At 39.1% G+C, this 22625-nt stretch overlaps 1 protein-coding gene across 3 annotated transcripts in view; it reads left to right on the forward strand.

Annotated features, from left to right (window-relative positions):
- Gramd1c (GRAM domain containing 1C) overlaps positions 1 to 22625 on the forward strand; it is a 101482-nt gene that overhangs the window by 38147 nt on the left and 40710 nt on the right. The window contains exons 6-7 of one of the 3 annotated variants that reach the window (XM_008842853.3): positions 5600 to 5680; positions 21054 to 21169. In XM_008842853.3, the coding sequence (XP_008841075.1) occupies positions 5600 to 5680; positions 21054 to 21169 (197 nt within the window). Of the gene's footprint in view, positions 1 to 5599; positions 5681 to 17650; positions 17958 to 21017; positions 21170 to 22625 lie in introns of those variants that run through there. The other 2 variants (XM_029568237.1, XM_029568236.1) reach the window with 2 other exon arrangements.

Genomic DNA, 22625 nt, shown 5'->3' on the forward strand with positions numbered 1-22625 from the left:
GGACTGGAGTTACGTACAGTTGTTAGCTGCCAGGTGGGTGCTGGGATTCAAACCCAGGTCTTCTGCAAAAACAACCAGTGTCTTTTTGAGACAGGGTCTCCCTCTAGCCCCTAAGATTTATTTTTATTTATGTGTCGGAGTGTGTCTGATCCCTTGGAGCTGGAGTTATAAGCAATTGTGAGCTGCCATCTAGGTGCTGGGAACTGGACCCAGGTCCTCTACAAGAGCAACAAGTACTTCTAATCATGGAGCCATCTCTCCAGCTCTGCCATCATTTTTATTATTCACTTACATGATATCTATTATTTCTTGGTGGAGATGTCTGAATAATCTTTCTCTATCCACATGAAAAATTGGTTAGGTATCTATGTGTCTAACATTAGAAGCATACTGCTGAGAAAGAAAAAGAAAGAAATTAAGAAGGTAATGAAGATAAAGAAAGTACAGAAATGGGGGAAGAGTAAAGAAAGAAGGAAAGAAGAAAAAGGGAGGAGGTGGGGAGAGAGAAATAGTATCATGACCTTTAATTATTGTAATTATACCTTTTAATCTTGCAAAGTTTTTTTCAAATGCACTATTTTTTAAAAAATTTTGTTGTTTTTGCAGTGCCAAGCAACTACTCCACAGCTGAACTATACCCATAGTCCCTTGTTCTAGTTTTAAAATATTCCTATTCCTGTAAAGCTCTTTCAAGAATAGTGCAAAGACTTTCCTTCCCAAGCTATGTGAGAGTAAGTTGTCAAGGGTGACATCCTCATACCCCAGTCTTATCCTCCGTATTCCAGCATATAGTCCCAACAGACACTCTCCAACATAACTGTAACAGTCATCAAAATGAAGAAATTAACATTGACCTGTTCCCTTGTTCAGTCCTTAGACGCCATTCAATTATCCCAGGAATGTTCTTTCTAGCACATAGACCCAGCTCTGAACTACATGCTGACTGCACTCAGTTATTATGCTCCTGATTTCCCGGAGGACTTCCTTGGTCTCTTATACACTTTTATGCCCTTGGCACCTTTGGAGATTATGCATCAGTTATTTTGTTGACTTTTCTTCAGTCTCTATTTGTCTGATATTTTGCTGTGATTAAATTCAGGTTATGGCAATTTGGGAAGGAACACATGGAAATGATGTTGTGTTTTTCTGTTGCATCATTTCAGTTACATATGATTTCAGTTTGTATCATTAAGGGTGATGTTTACACTGATCATTTGGTTAACGTAGTGTCTCCCAGACTTTGCTGTGAAGTTAGTGTATTATCCTTAGTAATGGTAAGCATTTTGTGGTAAGATACTTTGAAACTATGTTGTTGCACGTCTTTTCCTGGGGAGATATTTTTTAAAAACCTATTGATCCAAGATAGAGAGGAAACCAAAAGACTAAAGAAAGGATTCTATCCAAATCTAGCTGAATGAACCAGTGAGTTTATTGGAGGTACTTAGAGGAGCATGGGTGACTCCTTTTCCATTGAGAAGTCCCACCCCCAGCAACTGTTTACCTTGTACATGGCATACTGAAATCTTGGGGACAAGAAGAGGTCTCGTGAGGCTCTGAAGGTCTTGTGAGGGTCTCATGAGCTCCATGAACCTTTCCCCTCCTTCCATGAGAGAATGACAACAGGCCCAATCTTGCTAGGTTCTTGTGCTGGGCATCACAGGTGCTTTGCTTCAAGATGCTGATGCCCAGAGGAAACAGCTGCATACGTGACCTTACCCTTCTCAGCAAGCTTTAAATTGAGTCATCTGTATTACTGTGACCTCATGGTTTTTTTTCATTCAATAATTCATTAATATCATTATTTTGATGCTCAGATTTCCCAGATTTGGGCCATGGAAATGCTAGCATGTAGTTCCTATGTTCTTGGACTATTGTTAGTGTTGCTGGTTGGCTCATTTCTATGCTTTTTGTGGAAGATATTTCAGGCTTCCCCTGCCCCAGTGCTGGAATGAGCCATTTCTCCAAGAAGTCTTGATTTTTAATTTTTTTAGAGGAAAGTAGTATTTAGAGGCTAATGTATTTATTGCTATTGCGATGTCACTGTTTCTGAGTCCTCTATGAGATGGAGAAAAGGTACATGCTGTGTATGTATAATCACACACTATGTGCATCTCACCCATTATCCCTACCCAGTCAGCCTGTAAATTGCCAGTCTTTACCTGCACCCCCACCCCTGACATAGAGGTCCTTTTGCCCAACTTAATTTCTGATACTTAAAGTCAGGCTCCTCCCCATTCCACCATGACCTTCATGTTCCTACAGAATTCTTTTCTCCTGCTTGGGCTCATCCACATACCAGGCTCCTTCCCTATATTCACATCACCCTGTGCTAGGTCACCCCTCCATAGGAATGCCTGGCATTCCCTGCTTGTGCCCTGGCTTTCTGTGCTAGTCTTCACTGTGTCATTGTGTGGCCGCTCTCCTCACCCTGCTCAGGCTGTGACACCTGGGACAGGGCTACCCCCTAAGGACCACCATACCTTGCTGCCCTTATCCACTCTGACCCTGATCCCCCTTATAAACAGCCCCCATTTGTAACCACACTCACTGTGTTTGAACTTTGATACCACACACCAAGCTAGTCCCTTGCATGGTCATGCCCATGGGCTCTGACTTGTCCCCTCCTCTACACTTGTCCTATTGTTCTGATACTGTGCTCCTGGCCACCCACACAAGTGAGGGCCTTCTTATGCATTTGTGCTCTGCCACTCTGGACAACTCTCCTGTAAGGACAGTGTTGTCATGTTTCTGGTTCTGACACTGCTCTGGGTGACTGTAGTTCCTCTGTCCCAACCCTTACCCTCTGGCAATGTCTACTGCTTCCTGTTCTGCCAAAGGCTTGAACTGTTCGGTGGGGGAAATTAAAACATACTTGCTGTTAATACATGCGTACCTTTTTATTACCTAGCAAAATCATCAAGCAATTCTAAAGCTAAAACCTTCCTTCCATGCCTGTCATCCCCAATCCCATTGCCCTCCTAGAAGCAAACACTGGTATTGATCTGGTTTGCATCTTTTCAGACCTTGATTTAGACCCTCTTCCTTTATATTCACCTTCGTTCACACATATATGTGTATGAATGTGTATATATTCATACATGCATGTTTGGCTTTTTAACTGCCTTGTTTGTGTTTATCTTCATTCTCCTTTTAAAATAAACAGTTTCTTAGAGTCACAGATAGGCCCATAATATAGCTTGGTCTCTTTTTAAGTACTATATAGCTTTTATCTGAATGAATATACTACATTTTCCTTGGTTATTTTTAGTTCATTGTGACATTTTGATTTTATAAACACTGTTTCAGTGAACAGCCCGACCTAGCCTTCTTAACATGTTTGGCTGTTTCTCATACATACATGGAATTTCAGGATTAAGCATTTTTATTTTGATAGTAACACCTAACTAGCAGTTACTGAATATTCTGTCCTAGGTGATGTTTTAAACACTTTACGTATACTTTCCTATTTAGTTCTCACAAAAATATGCAATTATAATTATCTTTTTCTGTAGATGAGGAAACTAAAGAAAAGGGAAGTGACCCCCCAAATCATAGAACTATTAAGTTGTATAGACCCTGGTGGCTGCGTCCTCACTGTGCTAACCCGTTGAGCTCTTTTTCCATCATCATGGGGAAAAACATTGAACTCCTTAATTTTTACCCTTTTTTTGTGCTCTGTGACTAAAGGCTAGCATTTTTGGTTGTTTTAGGTTCTAGAATATGTTCTAGGCTCCAGTAACTTGGGTTATTATTCCTTATTATTCCTCAGTTTTCTCAAATTAGGAAGCTTATTAAATAGATTTAAAGGTGAATGTATCAGGGAATAAAGAAAGATGGGTATTTATGGAGACTGTTGAGTAAATTGATCATTTTTTAGGAGCTGGGGACATGATGATTATATGCAAGAATGGATAAAGTTAATACCAAAACGTTTAGTTTTATTGGTGAAAATGAGAGATTGTTTTCATCTCTGTATGCAAACACAGAGTATAAGGTTACTCTAACTAGGCAAAACAATTTGACTTAAGAAAACAGCATTGGGGGTACTATTTTGGGGGAGGGGAAGAGGACCAGCAAGATGGGGAGAAAGGGGCTGGGAGAGGGCAATGGGAGGTGAATAAGAACAAAGTGTAAGGGGCTGGGGAGGGGGCTCGGCAGTTAAGAGCACTCATTGCTCTTTCAGAGGACCTGAGAGTTTGGTTCCCAGCACCCACTACAGGGTGGGTTCCCAGCTACAGGGTATCTGACATTCTCTTCTGGCCTCCACAGACACCCACACACATGTGGCATATATATATATAATATATGTATATGTGTATATACATAAATTAAAAATTCGGGTCTTAAAAAGAATGAAGTATAATTATATATGTCTCAAAATATCACAATGAAATCCATTTTTTATGCTAACCAAAAATTAATAAAAACAAAAGAGTATAGTAGTAATCACTGGGTCACATAGTCTGAATGTAATACTATTTGAAAGAGGTCTATGATGTATCCTCTATAAACAATATAAATCGAAGTTTCAATTCAATGAACTGAAAAGTAGAACTTTAAAATCTGTGAAAAGTGTCATACATGTTTGTGTGGAATTTTATTTAATGCCAGCAAAGAACTAGTTTTCTTTTCCCTAAGGATAAGCACTTAGTGATGGGAGGTCACGTGCTAAGTGATTGGAAGACATTACCCACTGGGAGGCTCCATTCAGTCCTGTCTCTTGTTAAATTTTCTCATCAAAGTCTATTTTAAAACATGACTTTGCAAAAAAAAAAATGCATAGAAATATATAGTGCTGAAAACAAACAGAATTATAGATTGAAAGGCACATTTTTTTCTATAACATTCAAATAAAAGCTCAGAGGTTTGGGTTTTTTTGTTTGTTTTTGTCTTTTGTTTTTGTTGTTTGTTTTGAGAAAGGGTCTGCCTGTAGCCCCATCTGACCTGGAATTCACTATGTAGACCAGGTTGGCCTCTATCTCACAGAGATCCCATTGCCTCTACCTCTCAGGTGCTGGGGTTAAAGGTGTGTGCCATCATGCCAGGCAAGCTCAGAGTTCTTACTTGGGTGTTTTATGTGCATGGTTAGCAGAGATTCCATATTTCTGGTATTTTTTAAAACTTGGAAAGATGATACAATTAAACATTAATATCCTTAAAATAGTATCAAGTTCTGAAATGTATTGTTTTGTTCTTTGTTTATACTTGGCTCAAATGATGAGCAATTCATGTATCTTTGCTGCATTCAGAATAAACTAAAACTTTCATTTTTTCCACAAATGTATTTAGATTAATTTGAGCAAGCTATGATGAACATAAATAGATGCCTATACAGCCCATTTCCCTAGTAAACATGGACAGATTGTGTTGAAAAATTGTTTGTTGTAAGATGATGTTTATTATAGGGTAGGATTTATAGGTACCTCATTTTTACAACAGTTACCTGTTTCTTATGTTGTAACAAAACGTTAGGTAAAAATAAGTGGTCGGTGATGAATACTAGTTTGTTTTAATTGTGACAAAGCCTCACAGACCTTCATGAGATGCTTTCCCCGTATTTTCCATGGCACTAAAATTGTCCTCCCATTTTTCTTTGCAGTTTTTCTTTACATCTTTTGGTGCCAGGGATAGAAGCTACCTCAGTATATTTAGGTTGTGGCAGAACGTATTATTAGGTAAGGTAAGTGTTCATTCCAGAGGCAGGTGCTTCTTCTAAGAGCCCTCTAGTGTGTGCCTAAAGGGAAGAACTCCTTCTTATTTTTCTGAATTTAGTTTTGATGAAAATGTAAATTCTAAGAAGAAACTAAAGCAAAACAAGACCTATCATTATTTTTGTGTTCTTTAAATTTTTGTAAAAAGATTTATATTTTTTATTTTGTGTATATGAGTGTTTTACCTACACATAAGTGTGCCATGTGCATGCAGTCTGTGGAAGGAAGAAGATGGCATCAGATCCCCTGGAACTGGAGTTACAGATAGTTGTTAGCTGTCATGTGGATGCTGGGAACAGAACCTGGGTCCTCTGAAAGAGCAGCTAGTGCTCTTAACCCCTGAACCATCTCTCCATTCCCCTTAAAAAGTTTTTTTTTTTTTAAATTAAAAAATATTAGGAACCAGTGAGATGGTTCAATGTTCTAGTTTGTTTTCTCCATTGCTGTAGCAAAACACTCTGACCAATGCCGACATGGGGAGGAAAGGGTTTATTTTGTCTTACATTTCCCGGGTCACAGTTCATCAAGGAGCCCAAGGTAGGAGGAACTCAGGGCAGGAACCTGGAGGCAGGAGCTGGAGCACAGGCCGTGGAGGAATGCTGCTTACTGGCTTGCTCCCCTGGCCCCTGCTCAACCTGCTTTCTTATACAACATAGGCCCACCTGCCCAGGGGTGGCACCACCCACAGTGGGCTAGGCCCTCCCACATTACTCAACAATCAATAAATTCCCCCACAGACATGGCCACAGGCTGGTCCAATGGAGGCAATTCCGCATTTGAGGGTCCCTCAACCCAGGTGCGTCAAGTTAACAACTAAAGCCATACAGCACAATACCATAACAGGCAGATACATCTATTAAACTTTTGTTCAAACACATAGAATGCATAAGAGTGAACCCTAAGGTAAACTACTTTGGATAATAATGAAATGTCAAGTTGACACTAAAGCTATCAAGCACAGTGTGTAAAGGCACTTGCTGACAGTCCTGATGATCTGAGTTTGATTTGTGGGACCCATGTAATGCAAGGAAAGACCTGATATCAGCAAGTTGTTCTTTGACCTCTACATGTGCACCATGGCACATGTGTATAAACACACACACACACACAAATGTAAAAATATTTTAACTAAAATTTTTACCATGAATATTTTATTTAAAAGTTCACTTCCTTCTAGAACAAGTATTGCAGCAATATTTAAAATTTTTAATTAAAAAAACATTTTTGTGTGTGGTATATTGTATATGTGTTGTTTGTGTGTATGTGTGTGTGTGATTATATGCATGTGTAATGCATGCATATAAGTATGTGGAAGTCCATGCTTGGCATGTGCATGCAGAGGCCTGAAGAGGATGTGATGTCTTTCTCTTTTTGTTCTCCATCTTACTGCCTTGAGACAGAGTCTGTTACTACACTGAAAGCTCAGTTCTTTGGTTAGGTTGGCTGGCCAACAAGCTCTTGGGCTCAGCCTGTCTGTCCCCCAATGTAGGTATAGGCTATAGGTAAGTGCAGCCATGCCTGATGTTTTATGTGGTGCTGAGGATTCAAACTCAGGTTTTCATGCCTGCACAGCAAGCATTCTTACCCCCTAAGCCATCTCCCCAGACTCCTTATTTTTGTCTTGTTTTTTTGGCTCTGGGGATTGAGTTTAGGGCTACATCCTTAATCCCTATAGTTGCAAATTAGTATGCTAATCTTAATCCCTAGAGTAATCACCAAGGAAAAAAATAGTAAAAGAAACATCAATAGAAGTAAAATAGTAACTAGAAAATATATACTTAACACATAAGAAGATGGTAATGGAAGAATAAAGGGACACAAGCATTTGACAAACAGTGCACAATTAGTATAATGATAGATGCCACACAGATCATTAAACATAAATAGAACACTGCAATCAAATGCAAAGACTGATGGAATTACAAAATATATAATCTATTCATTATATGTGAGACAAAGTAGATTCAAGGCACAAATATATTGAAAATGAAAGAAGAAAAATGAGATCGAAAAGAGTGACTAAAAGAGAATAGACATGGCCATTGTAATATCTGACGAGATAAACTTTAAACTAAAAGTAATAGACCTGCGAGTGGTTTCTTAGATTTTTAGAATTTATATTTTTTATTTTCTGTGTATGAGTGTTTTGGCTGCACATATGAAAGTGCACCATGTATATGCAATGCCCTTGGAGGCCAAAGAGGACCATTTTAGGGCTCTGTTGACTAGGCACATATGTATTTATGACTTTTATGAACTCCAGATGATTTGGCCCTTTTATCAATAAAAAATACATTCCTGGGGCTGGAGAGATGACTCAGTGATTGAGAGCACTGTCTGCTCTTGCAGAGGACCTGGGTTCAGTTCCCAGCACCTACATGGTAGTTAACAACCATCAGTGACTCCAGTTCCACGAGCTCTGACTCCCTCTTCTGACCTCCACATGCATTGCATGACACAGGTACGCTTATATACATGTAGGTGAAAGACTCATACACATAGAATAAAAGCAATCAATCAAAAAATAGTTGTTTATTGTGCTTATGTGCACACATATGCAGGTACATGTATATGTGCTTCTGTATAGAGGCTAGAATTCAACCACAGGTGTTGTTCTTAAGAAGCTATCCACCTTGCTTTTTGAGACAGACTCTCACTGGGCCCTGGGGCTCACTGATTAGGCTAGGCTGAGCAGTTAGTGAATGCCAGGGAACTACCTGTCTCTACCTCCCAGTGCTGGGATTACAAGCGTGGACCCCCTGGCTTTTTATGTGGGTGCAGGGGATCTATTACTGGTCCTTGTGCTTGTGTGGCAAGCACCTTACTGACAGCTGTCTTGCCAGCCTCACATGGAGTATTTTGATCACTTGTATGCCAAAAAATTAGTTATCATAAATGAAATGGACAAATACATAGAAAGTCACAAATTACCAAAACAGACTTAAGTCTGTTTTGAATTTGAAACAATTCAAAAACAATTGAATCAAGTCAATTTAAAAATTGAAAATCTAAATAGACCTACAGTAAGGAAAGAGATTGAGTTAGTAATCAAAAACCTACCCACAAAGAAAACTCCAGGGTGGCTCAGTGAGTAAATGAGCCTACCACTAAGTCTGACAATTTGAGTTCAATTCCTGGGATCCACATGGTGGAAGGAGAGAATTGATTTCTCTCAAACTGCCCTCTGACCTCCACATGCATGCATGCATGCATACACACATGCACATGTGTGCATGCACACACACAAACTCACACTAAATAAAATGTAATTATTATTATTATTTTTTGGTCTTTTTTGAGACAGGGTCTCCCTGTAGCCCCAGCTGGCCTGGAACTCACTATGTAGACCAGGCTGGACTTGAACTCATAGAGATCCACCTGCCTCTGCCTCCCATGTGCTGGGACTAAAGGCGTGCCCCACCATACCTGGCCAAAATGTAATTATTTTTAGAAGAGCTTGTTTTTTTAAAAAGAAAAATGTTCCCTCAGGGCTGGAGAGAGAGGGCTCAGTAGTTAAGAGCACTGGCTGGTTTTCCAGAGGACCCAGGTTTGAGTCCCAGCACTCAACATGGCAGCTAACAACCCTCAGTAACTCCAGTTCTAGGGAATTTGATGCCGTCTTCTGACCTCCATGGGTTTTGTACAATAGGGGTGCATTTACATGCATGCAGGCACTACACTCATATACGTAAAATAAAAAAAAGATAAAATAATTTTTTTAAAGTTACATATGTGTTTGTATGTGTGTTCACATGTGTGAGGAAATGTGTGTATGCACATGTGTGTGCATGTATGTGGCGGTCAGAGGTTGGTGTTGGGTTTCTTCCTCAATTGCTCTCCACCTTATATATTGAGACTAGGTCTCTTGTACCTAGAGCTTTCCAATTCTGCTAGTCTAGTTAGCCAGTTTGCTCTGGGGATGCCCTGCATGCTGGCCCCCTGAGCTCTATACTTTAATGAAAAAGAAGTGAGAGATACTGGTGCCGTCTTGCTCTTGGTTCACACATGTGGAGACTTACCATCTTCATATTACTTGTACTTGTCAAACCTTTGGATCATTTCATGGTCTTTAAAATTGATGTACAATTCTGTTTCATGTAGGCACTGTATGCTCATTTAATAAGAATAGTGGCCATTTCTGCTCTATAATGAGATCAGAAACAACTAAGCATATAAGTTTAATACTATATAAAGCTATCCTAACTGGAATCTTAAAGACTTTAGAAGGTCTCCAGAGAAGGAACTCGAAGTGGGGCTGGGGAGATGGCTCAGGGAGTAAAGCAATTGCTACTACAAAATGCTGCAAGCCAGAGGACCTGTGTTTGGATCCCAAAGCCCAGGCCCAAACAAGCATGGCAGCACACCTGTAACCCTAGTGCTGGGGAGGCAGAGACAGGAGTCCTGGGACCTGCTGGCCAGAGCCAGTTTTGTTTAAATGGTGAGCTCCAGGTTCAATGAGAGACCCTGTCTCAAAAATTGCAGTAAACAAGTGACTGAGGGCATTTCAGTGTCAACCCCTTGCCTCTACATGTTACCACACAGGTGTGCTTACATGCATACATACATGTGCATACCCGCACGTGTGTGTGTGTGTGTGTGTGTGTGTGTGTGTATAGAATTAGCATGTGGAAGGCTTTAGGTTTGATCCCCAACAATGTCGATCCCAATATTGGGAGAGTGGAGCATAAAGAGACAGAGAGAACAAACTAGCAAAAACAAAGAGAAAACTATGTTTCAAAGTCCTAGTGAACTCCGAAGAACAATGTTAAAAACATACTAATATCTATAACAATAATGGCAAGTCCTGTTTATGAATAGGTACAAAACACACTGCTAGGTAATTGGTATACTGTTAATACCATCTATAATTTTTTTTTTTTTTTGGTCTTTTTGATACAGGGTCTCCCTGTAGCCTCAGCTGTCCTGGAACTCACTATGTAGACCAGGCTGGCCTTGAACTCACAGAGATCTGCCTGCCTCTGCCTCCCAAGTGCTGGGATTAAAGGTGTGCGCCACCATGCCCGGCCTCTGTCTATAGTTTTACAAGTCCCATTTGACCTCGAGATCCTTCCCTCCTTTCCTGTTTTTGGATAGGATATTGCTATGTAGCTTAGGCTACCTCAGACTTATGTAACCCATATTAGCCTTGAAATCACCATCTTTCTGCCTTTATTTCCCCCAAGTACTGGAATTATATGGAATTAAAGGCATATATCATCAGGCTGGGTTTGCTTCTAGTTTTTTTTTTTTCCAAGACTGATAAAGTCACATTAGTTAGTCACATTAGTTAGATTTCTTGATCATGTATAATACTCTAAAAAAGTAAGGAAAGGAAATTCCCAAATCTATAGAATATCTAGCACAACTATAAAATTATACAAAACCTTATAATGTGCACTATATTTTTATTTCATACATATATAAGTATATATAGTCTATGTATTTTTAGGGTAATAAAATTCACAATATTATGTTCATGTTTAATTGTAATTAGGGAATCTGCAAGTGAAATTAATAATGTATAACTTTTTGTCTTTTAAAAAAATATTTATTATTTTTATTTTATGTGTAAGTGTGTATTGCCTGCATGTACGTAAGTGCACCTGTGTCATGCAGTGCCCATGGAGGTCAGAAGAGGCTGTCGGATCCCCTGGAACTGGAGTTATGGACAGTTGTGGGTGCTGGGATTCGAACCTGGGTCTTCTGCCAGAACAGTCATTGTTCTTAACTGCTGAGCCATTTCTAATCCTTTTTTTGTCTTTTTAAGACAGGGACTTCCTATAGCCCAACTGGCCTAGAACTCACTTATGTGGACCAGGCTGACCGCGATCTCACAGAGATCCCTCTGCCTCTGTCTCCTGAGTTCTGGGATTAAAGATCTGCACCACCACACCTGGCTAAATCTATATAGCTATTGTTTAATTCTTGAACTAGAAAAAACTTTTTTTAAATTTTAACAGAAATGTTATTGATTCAAGAATTTCATATAATGAATTTGATTACATTCAGACCTCCTTCCCCATCTCCACCCTTACCCTAGAGAAAGCTTTTTGATTAGAAGAAAGATTATTTGACTAAATAGCATCAAATGATGTTTTAAATTTTAAACATCCAGTGCCTTTGAAAAAGAAATGTTTGTAGAGCTGGGAATGTAGCTCGGTTGTTAGAGTGCTTGCCTAGCATGCATGAAGTCCTGGGGTTGATCCTTAGCACCACATAAACTAAACTCCTATAATTTCAGCACTTGGGAGTTAGAGACAGGAGGATCAGAAGTTCATGGTCATCCTCAACTACACAGCAAATTATAGGCCAACCTGTGCCATGTGAGACTCTGTATCAAAAAGAAAAAAACTTATAAAAGAATCATTTTTTTTTCATTCATTAGACGATTTTGACATACTACTTCTGACAGGACGGTGTAGTTCCAATATTGACTTACCATGACAGAAGTCTTCAGTATCTAGATAACACGTTTATTGTCAGCATGCTAATTCATAAATAATTTATAGCCCTTGAGCTTAGCTGATGGCCTTTGTACTTAGGTCTACTTAGCACTTCTGGCCTACTGTTGAGTTACCTGGGACTTACTGGGTCAGATGATGGTAGGAGCACCTGTCTGTGATGCAGTCAGTGCTTTCCCAGGCTTTTATAATGAACCACAACTACGGTTCAAGATAAAGTCAAGGCTTATCCCCAGCCCATCCCTCAGGCCATCAGCTATGTGCTGAACACTGAGCTTTTTAATTTAATTTAATTTTATTTATTATTTTAATTTTTTGGTCTTATGGAGACAGGGTCTCCATGTAGCCCCAGCTGGCTCGAAATTTGCTATGTAGTCCAGGCTAGCCTCAAACTCACAGAGATCCATCTGCCTCTGCCTCCAGAGTATTGGGACTAAATGTGTGCGCCACCACACCCGGCCCTGAGCTTTATTTTAAACCAATCCACCACAACCCCTGCCTCCTGTGTTGAAACTGTACATAAGGAATGGATGAGACAAGGTCTGTAGTCCAAGTTGTCCTTGAATTTGTGATCCTCCAGCTTTATCTTCACAAGTGCCACCAGGCCTGGTTAATTTTATGCTTTAGATTTTTAAATGGCTAAAAAGGAAAAACAAAAACAAAAACAAAAGAATAATTCTTCGTGATACTTGTCAATTATATGAAATTCTAAGTTTGGTGCCCATAAATAAAGTTTTATTGGAACGCAGCCATCCTCATTTGTTTATGTTTTCACACTAACAGCAGAGCTGAGAATCTGTGACAGAGACCATATGGCCACCAAGCGCATATTTACTATATGGCCCTTTACAGAAACAGTTTGTCGAGCCCTAAACAATACTGCAGCCAAAGTTGTGTTGTTTTAAAAAATATGGCTGAGACTGACTTGTTTTTTTGTTACTTTATGCTTTTTATTTTATTTTTGTGGTGACAGGGACTTATTTTAGCTTCCTGATTAATACATATTGCCCTAAACTTTGATATAGGGCTATATAATCTGGGCCCAGCCCACCTGTCCAGCCATGGCTCAAATGTTTCATTGCCTTCTCTTATTAAATGTTCTGCTTTCTGTGTGTGTAGAAAATTTTCAAAAACGCTCTGCCCGAGACTCCTGAGCCTCTGACTCACACTGCTCGCTCTAACTAAATCTCCTTAATAAATCTGAAGTCACTTCCAGCCCTTCCTTTGTCGTTACAGTTTTATTTCCCCTTTATAATATTTATCGCAGTTGTAATTCCTTGTTTAATTTTCATTCTCCTTGCTTGGCTATAAACACCTAAAGGACAAAGGCCAGGCCTTTCTTGTTCACTGTTCACACATCCAGTGACAAAGCTCAGTGTCTACCACATAGCTGGTGGCCTATGTCTCCACTTACTCTGTGCAGTCTGGGACTTCATGACCTAAGCATCTGTCAAAGGAACTATGTCCCTTTGCTCTCCACAGAATGCCAGTTTTGGAAATAAATTGTCTGTGACATGTAGCAGATGCTCAATAAATACTTTCTAAATGACCCAATTTGTCAGAATCTCAGTGAGTTGGCATCTGGATAAGAACTACCTTAACAAGATATTGCAGTTCTCTTTGTCAAAGGAAAAGCAGAGGATGGGGTGAAGAGACAGATTTTCTTTCAGAATCAAGGGTTTACCCTAAATTCAGTTATATATTTAATTCAGTTTTTTAACCTTCTAGTGATACAGGAAGAATTATCTCAAAATAACAAAGAAATTCTATTTTCCAAATACTTGAATTAATAAGGAAACAAGGTATGTATGCTTATATGCACATGTGTATGAGTATCAGAAATAACAAGGGTTAAAAATCAAAAGTTTTGTTGTTGGGCTGGAGAGATGGCTCAGTGGTTAAAAGCACTGGCTGCTCTTGCAGAGGACCTGGGTTTGATTCCCAGCACCCACCTGGTGGCTAGCAAGGGACTGTAACTCCAGTTCCAGGGGATCTGATGCCCTCTTCTGTCCTCCCCAGACACTGCCCAGCAAAGGTACACTTACACACATGCAGGCATTACGGTACCCACACACATAAAATAAAAATAATAAAATATTTTTTTAAAAGTTTAGTTGTTCTTAAAGCTCGGTTGAATTTTTATATTCTATTGATGTTATTTTGTTACTAGATTTAGGATAACCAGTAATATAGACCGGATTTTTATAGAATCAAATTTCACTTTCTGTACTATTTACTCTCCTATAAAAGAACTCACATTCTTTTACAGGGCTACAGGGAAGATAACTCTCCTTGGAAATTTCAGAGTGCTTGGGTGGGAAGATGGCTCAGTGGGTAAAGTACTTGCTACTGAGTTTGGATCCCCCACAATCCACTAACCAGGACACGGTAGCACATGTGTGATGGGAGATGAGGATAGGAGAATTGCTGAGAGCTCACAGGCCAGCTTGCCCAGCATCCATAGCAGCAAACAGGAGACCCTGGCTCCGAGTAGAAGGTGAAGTCTGACACCCAAGATTGTCTTCTGACCTTTACATGCATGCTGTGATACATACATGTCCATACTTATACAAACATGAACATACATATCATACACCCAAAGATAAAAAATTAAAAAATTATGAAAGAATCTATCCTGAGAATAAATATTTAAACCCAGGGCCTCATAGAGCAGAAATTTGTACTCATGTAAAAATTTAAGTCTTAGACAGCATGACTTTCAGTCTTATTCCCAGGTAAGGTAGTATGTGTTCTTAGATTCAAGCATGAGGTGATGGTGGTGGGGCTGTGTAAATGTAGGTAGACTCACCGTCCCCAAGTTCTGGTATGTCACTCCAGCTTCTGTTTGGGGAATCACTGAATAGAATGGTGACAGAAGAGAGTCCTATCTGTTAGGAGTGTTATAAAAGAAAAGACTTTAAAACAACTGATCAAATGCATTAGTGTATAAATATAAAGAAAGAATATGTCAGTCTGAAGGAGGCTTAGTTAGACGTAGGCCAAGAACAGAGAACTTAGGACAGAAAAGGAGAGTGCAGAGGCAGACTTTGATCAGTACAGAAATGTAGAGAGATGAGAAAGAGATGAATTATCAGGCTTCTTCCAGGTCACAGGTTTTTGCTAAAGCTGTCTACCTTTGCTCAGAGTCTCACCTATCTTCAACTTTGTGATTACTGTTTGACTCCACCCGAGTGGTAGGATGGAAGACGATGATGACTCTTCCTCCCCCGCCCCCTCCCCCTACTTTTTGGTTGGCAGCACTCTTCCACTTACCCAACTTGGTCTGTGAATTAAACCAACTTCAGGCCTGTCACCCAACCTAGAACCCTGGACATACCCTCATTTCTTACATCTATTTTCACCAGTCATATCTACTCTGCCATAAAGGTCTTCATCACTTATCTAGCTATATTTTCAACACTCTAATCTGTTTTTGAGGTTGTTGCCAAATGGTGGTAGTCTTTTTTTTTTTTTTTCCTTTTTTTTTTTTTTTTGAGACAGGGTCTCTCTGTAACCAACTCACTATGTAGACCAGGCTGGCCTTGCTTTCACAGAGATGTGCCTGCCTCTGCCTCCAGAGTGCTGGAATTAAAAGTGTGCATGACCACACATGGCACCAAGTGGTAGTCTTAAAAGTGTCTTTTGAAAGCACAGCTGTAAAGCCATTGGTTTCCTACATGAAACCGTAGGTCTCTTTATATTTTTTGCAGTGTAAAGGTCATGTTATTCAGTAATGGCATACAAAGCTCTTCATGACTTGGCTGTTCATCCTGCCCCACAGTGCACACAGTCCAGTCAAGGGACCCAAGTGCCATCTGCCTCACTCCTCTGGATGCTGGCATTTGCCACACTGCTTGTCACATGCTCATCTCACTTGATCTTTCAACAGCGTTTGACACCCTTGTATACTTCCATGATGTCATTGTTTCTGAATCTTCCTCTTAAGTCTCTGGTATTTCCCTCAACCTTTTATGCTGTCCATTCCACTGCCACTCACTGCAGGTTGGGCTTTCTTAAGGACTCAACTTTTGTAGGTTCTATTTTCTTCTTTAAGCCTACTAAATCTGGCTTTTTCTAATCTGCCAGTAGTTTGTTTTTCTGTAAGGATTTTTGTAGTTAGTGAAAGATATAGATAAATATCAATTGCAGATGCGTTTTCTCAGTTATTTGGTTAACAGAGTAATGTAAAAATATATGCTTACAATTTCTGCCAACTAGAACTAATTAATATGTTAAAGGCCCTGGTCTTTACAGTGGGAGCTGGTCTCCAGGTGTGCTTCCTTCACTGGAGGGAGTGGAGTTCTTTAGTGTCATTCTGGTCTCACTCAGCCGTTGTATAAAGTGATCAGGTCTTAATACTCTCAGACATTGGTCTTGCAGTTCATCAAGTGGCATTTGATCCATCTGTATGCTGTTAATGGGTGAGTTGGCAGAAATTAGGACATGTTTTAGTCTTTCATTTAGAAAGATAGTTGATTTTCTTGGGATAAATTAGAATTGGTAGATGAGCTCCCTGTCCTGTTTGTTATAGTCTGGGTCTCAGCCAGGAATTTATTCTGAATGAACTAAAGCCAGAAATATTTTCAAAGGAAAGAATTTATTGAGTAATCAAGGTGTCACCTTAAAGATGTGCCGAGTGCTTGATTGCTGATTGGAATTCCTCTACTGGAATAGCTGGCTCTTCCCTGACATTCCATTTACACTACTTAAGGAAGTAGGCTCTGTGCTAGTCAGTGAAGGCAGGAGTCTGATGGGAGTGCTACAGCAGTATTGAATTGGTACATGAACAAAAATTAATGACCTGCTAGAGTTGAAGTGAGTGTTGCCATGGAGAAGTTTAAGCTTTAGTAGTTAATTTTTATTTTTTGGTCTTTTGAGACAAGGTCTCCCTGTAGCCCCAGCTGTCCTGGAACTCACTGGCTTTGAACTCACAGATATCCACCTGCCTCTGCCTCCCAAGTGCTGGGACTAACATACCCTGCCTTTAACAGCTAACTTTTTTTAAGAATTATTTTACGTGTATGAGTGTATTGCCTACATGCGTGTATGTCCACCCGTGTTATGACGTGCCTGTAGAGGTAAGAAGAAGGTGTTGGATCCCCTGGAACTGGAGTTATTGATGGTTGTTAGCTGCTATGTGGGTGCTGGGAGTGGAACTCAGGTTCTTTATAAGAGCAGTTAATGCTCTTAACTGTCGAGCCATTTCTCTGGCCTCTTAATGGTTAATTTTTGTTGTTTTTTAACAGTTATTTTTTAAGTGGAGTTAAAATAAAATTCAGTAGATATTTTACATTCCTTGGGCATAAGTTAGGTATTTTCATACATATTTTGTTTCTAATCTGTGTGTAGAACAGAAGAAACTGGGAACGGTCCCTTTAATAAAATGCTGTTTACCTAGCCTCTTCTAGTAGGAGTGGCTTGGGAACCTGTAGAGTGAGGTGTAACTTCCAATTCTGCATTCTGACCTGCAGCCTTGGAAAGACTGCTGGTGCTAGGAACCAGGAAGTTACAAATGAAGAGCTTTAAACTGCAGAAGAACTTGGCTTTTATACAGAAGAGTGCCTCATAACAGAATAGGAAATTGAAGTAGTGATTTTTCATAGCTGTTATTAAATTTTTGAAGCTTTCCTGTAGCTAGAGACTTTACAGAATACATAGAATACAAAGCTTTCTGGGCCAGAAATTGATCTGCTGACTTTCAAGTCCTATCTGATTACTGCTGGGTTCATCTTTACTTTGTTAAAGTACTCTAGGCTGAACCAGGGAGCCACTCCTTTGTCCACAGGTAGGTGGTCAACTTTCCTGAAAAATTTAGGTTATTTTTTAAGGGTTACCTCAGACAAGTTGGTTTTGCTGCTGAATATTGAAGAAATTGTGACTATCAGGCTGGGCATGTTTAAATGTTCAGCATGACTATAAATAACCACATTTTTATGACAGTTGGACAACCTTGTAGAAAAAGTCATTTTAAACAAATTAGCAAATCTGTAACATTGTGAATTAAATGAATTTTATTTTGTTTTCCATTAACTAGTCATATTATAACCAATGGATCAAAAAGTATATTGGAATTACCTTGCTAATTAACTTTCTTACAGTATTTGACAAAGAATTTAAACATATGTTTATGTAGTCATATAAAACAGGATTTTATTATCAGCATTTTACTTGAAATGCTGATTGAATTTCTTTTGCTGTTAGGAAGCTCCGAGTTGGCACCATTGATTTACTTGTTTGCTTTAGTCTTACCTTTTGAAATGTCTAGTTCAAGAAAAGTTTTAAGGAAACATTAATTTTATGTAAGTGTACTGAAAATTGGCTGGTTCTTTTGATAAAGCTAACTACACTTTTTTGACATTAAATGTCAATGTCTTTGGAAGAATTAATTAATTAGTAATGTGGATTGTTGCTATGAAAACAGTTTAGAAATGAATCTCTGGAGTCAAAGTCAAGCTCCTTTCAGATCAAGGACAGTCGTCCCTAACTCTCTCCCCCTAATGGTCTTCTCTATTTTTCTACTCTAGAAATTCCATTTTAAAAGACTTTCTCCACCCCCCCCCAAAAAAGGTGGTTATATTAAACAGTAAACATAACAAAATTTCCTGAACACATTTTATTTTCGGTGAGAGTTCAGCAGCCTGAGAGTCCCACTCCAGGCCAGCTCTAAGCAAAGAAGCTTGTCATTTTACTTAGCTTGAACTCCCTTATTGTAGGTAATTATTTGGATATTTTTGAAGTTTTGAAATATTGATAATAGCATCTGGACTGTCATAAACTCTTCTTTGCTATTCATTACTATTCTAATAATCTGGAAAATTGGGAACTAGCAGTAAAGCGAAGAAATTTTCTTTTTAAACTCTGAGGTTCCATGAGATGTAATGAAAGTCATCTTGTAAAATAAAGGTACCATAGCTGCTAGAGGAGGAAAAGGGAAGGGAAGGGAAAAGGGAAATGGATTTGCCATAGGAATATCAGGGACAAACTAAAGGTGTTTATACATTTGGCCCCATTAAATATTTACCTCTTCTGTTTCCTAGCTTTAATTTTTTTCTCTAATTGGGCTGGTAAATTATCTAGTGACTTCATGACAACCCTTACTTGTTTTCTTGTATTCCCTCTGTATTTGTGTTCTTCCCCAGCTTCTCTTGTTCCTCCTTCCCCCACATCTTTCTTTCGGCCTGGCTGAAATCCCTTTTCTACTGTGGTGCCTTGTCTGCCCCCCCCCCCCAATCCACACAGCATTTCCTTCCTTTACACTTTCATGTCATGTTGACTCTACCAGTGCTTTAGTGCAGAAACCATGCATGTCATATTTAAGAGTGTCCTGAATCTCTTCAAATATGTTAGAAGTAAGTCAGGAGCTCAACTTTGAGATGGATTCTACACCCCTTAGGATCCAGTGCAGTAAACATGTCATTTTCAATAAGTATCTCCGGAATGCATGAAAGAGGTGAAGAATCTTTTTGGCAGTTGCTTCAAGTGCTGCCTCTCTTTTCTTGATTAATTCCATAACTGGCTATAATCCTTCCAGAAATCAGTCTTTTAGTTTCCATAATATGTTCTTGCTTCACTATGTAGTGTACTAATTTGCTGTATTTGGTGATTTGGAATCCAAAGTCCTCTTCTGACCTCCGTGGCATTGCATGACATGGGTGCAATCACATAAATGCAGGCAATACACTCATATACATAAAATAAAAATAAATAAAATTTTTTTAAAATTTAATTTTATTTGTGTATGTGTTTGGGGGGTACCCATGGGGGTCAGAGGGGCTTGTTGGAGCCCTTGGAGCTGAAGTTACAGGTATTTGTGAGCCACCATACAGCTGGGACTTGAACTCCTGTCCTCTGATACAGAAGTGCTCTAAACTGGAGAGCCATCTCTTCAGCCCCTGTATTTGGTGATTGTTATACTGATTTGCCGTCCATATAGATAGAACAAGCCGGACTTTCTTAAAAGTGAATTAAAGGAAATATTCTGCAGACCATTCTCTTGAATTTTATATTTTAGGAAACTATAATTTAAAGCTTACTGGTCATACAAAGTTCTAAAAGTGCCTAACATATTTAAATTCATTGTGAATTAAAAGTATTGATTCTGAATTGACATTTGGAACTCTGAATGGTGATGGTAAGTTGTTTGGATTTCAGATCAGTAATTGCCAGAAATTTAAGTAACTTATTTGTATAAAAAGGACATTTTAAACATCTTTACTTCACGTGTGCAAAAGTTACGTTATTGCACACTCTGAAAAACTACCATTTTCTAGGTGACGTGTGCACCTTAGTCCTAGCTATTAGGGAGAATAGCTTGAACCTGGACCAGAGGAAACCCCATTTCAGGGAAAAAATTATTTTATCTATTTATAAAAATATTTTATTATTTTTATTTTATGCGTATGAGTGTCTCCTGCATGTATGTAAGTGCACCCATGTCATGCAGTGCCCATGGAGGTCAGAAGAGGCTGCTGGATTTCCTTGGAATTGGAGTTATAGATGGTCATTACCTGCCATGTGGGTGCTGGGAATTGAACCCAAATCTTCTGCAAAAGCAACCAGTGTTCTTAAATTCTGAGCCATCTCTCCAGCCCCTGTATCTATTTATTATATCAACTCTTGCTTGATATGCATAATTAATTTTTTCTTTTTCAATGCTGGGTATTGAACTCAGAGCCTTGTGGGTGCATGCACTCTCAGTAGACACACATCTCATCAACCCAATTTTATAAACACCAGAAAATAGATTAATAAATTGGCTACAAAACCACACTCCTCCTACTTGTATCATAGGTCATTTTGACATTGGTTCTTATCTTGAATTACTGTGTTCTCTTCTCTGTTATAGCTTTCAGTACTCAGTGTAATGTGTCTGTCATCCTAGAGCCTGACCAGACAGGAATTTTGGCAACTTCTCCAGCAGAACTATGGCACCAAGCTGGCCTTAAATGCTGAAGAAATGGAAAACTTGTTGTCAGTTGAAGAAAATGTGCAGCCAAGGTACAGAAGTGATTTAAACATCAAGATATATTATTAGCTATTAAAATGGAATTATTTTAGTTTCTACCAATTCTATTAGTTCATCACTGGGTGTAGTTTGACTCTGTTCTTTGTGGTGGAGTAAGATGAAATTGGGGCAGAGAATCATTTGCTGAATTGGTAAGCAAATGGAGGACTTGAAGAAGTTTAAACTATCTCTTAGGATTTGCTTAATGCTCAGATTTAGTAAATCATTTTGTTAAGGATCTGGAAAAGTAACTGGTGAAGTCTGAGTTTCTAGAAGACAGTGGAGCAAGTACCGATAGAGTGGTACTGGGACTTTTCCTCAAGGACCCCCCTAGCATAGTGCCTGGAGTGTTTGATACTCAGTGAATATTTGACTACATTAGTGAAAGGAGTGTTTAATAATGTGGGTATACAGGTGATGGTAATACAAGGATCACGATGGTGCAGCAGGCAGTATGAAAGAGAAATGAGTAGAGCAAGATTATTTTCACACATTCATTTCGAAGAGTGAACATTTTGACTAACCCATACAAGTAAAAGTGCACCATATTCAATGGTGATTGAGGCCATAGCAATAAAAATAAAGATGGCATGTTAAAACTCTATAGCAAACATGCTAACTGAAAGAAGCCAGCAACCAAAGACCATTTACAGTAGGAGTCCCTGTGTATGAATGAAATACAGAATGGTAACTCTGTAAAGTACAGTAATAGCTTCCTGGGGCTGAGACAGAGGGAATGGGGGTGACTGCTGAAGGTTTCTTCATGGGAAGATGAAAGTATTCTAAAATTAAGTAGTGGTCATAGCTGTGCGACCCTGTGAGCAACTGAATTGTATACATTAGGGTGAGTGAATTTTATGGTATGTCAATTATATCCTTAAAAAAGCTGTGCTTAAAAATATCCAGCAGCCACATGGCGGCTATGAACCATCCTTAACTCCAGTTCCAGGGGAATCTGCAGCCCTCTTCTGACCTCCGCGGCATTGCATGACACGGGTGCTCTCACATACATGCAGGCAGTATGCTCATACACGTAAAATAAAAATAAAAAGAAATACAGCAAAATTGGGTCACTGAGATGTGTGTGCGTGCACACACACAAAATTAATAAATGTTATATATAAAAAGAGGACAAAAAATCTTGTAAATATTTTGAAAGTCTTAATATGTACACAAACCTTTCCCTCCTCTGTGTAATCTGCTGGTCCTATCTATAGTATCTCAGTTTAGCATCAATATTTTATAGCTTTTTCCACATGACTACACATGTATATTTTATTAGTTTCCTGTAAAGTTAAATTTTTCCATTGCACTGTTGTCCTTATAGAGATTACTAGTCTTCCTCAGGCACTAAAGCTGGATACCAAATCAGCTTGCTACTGCAAAGAGCCTTGGGTTGTGGTTAACAAGATCTGGATTGTGGTGTGCACTACCTGTAGCTGAGCAATC

The sequence above is a fragment of the Nannospalax galili genome, unplaced genomic scaffold, assembly GCF_000622305.1.
Source record: "Nannospalax galili isolate Female #2095 unplaced genomic scaffold, S.galili_v1.0 scaffold18, whole genome shotgun sequence".
Taxonomy (NCBI): Eukaryota; Metazoa; Chordata; class Mammalia; order Rodentia; family Spalacidae; genus Nannospalax; species Nannospalax galili.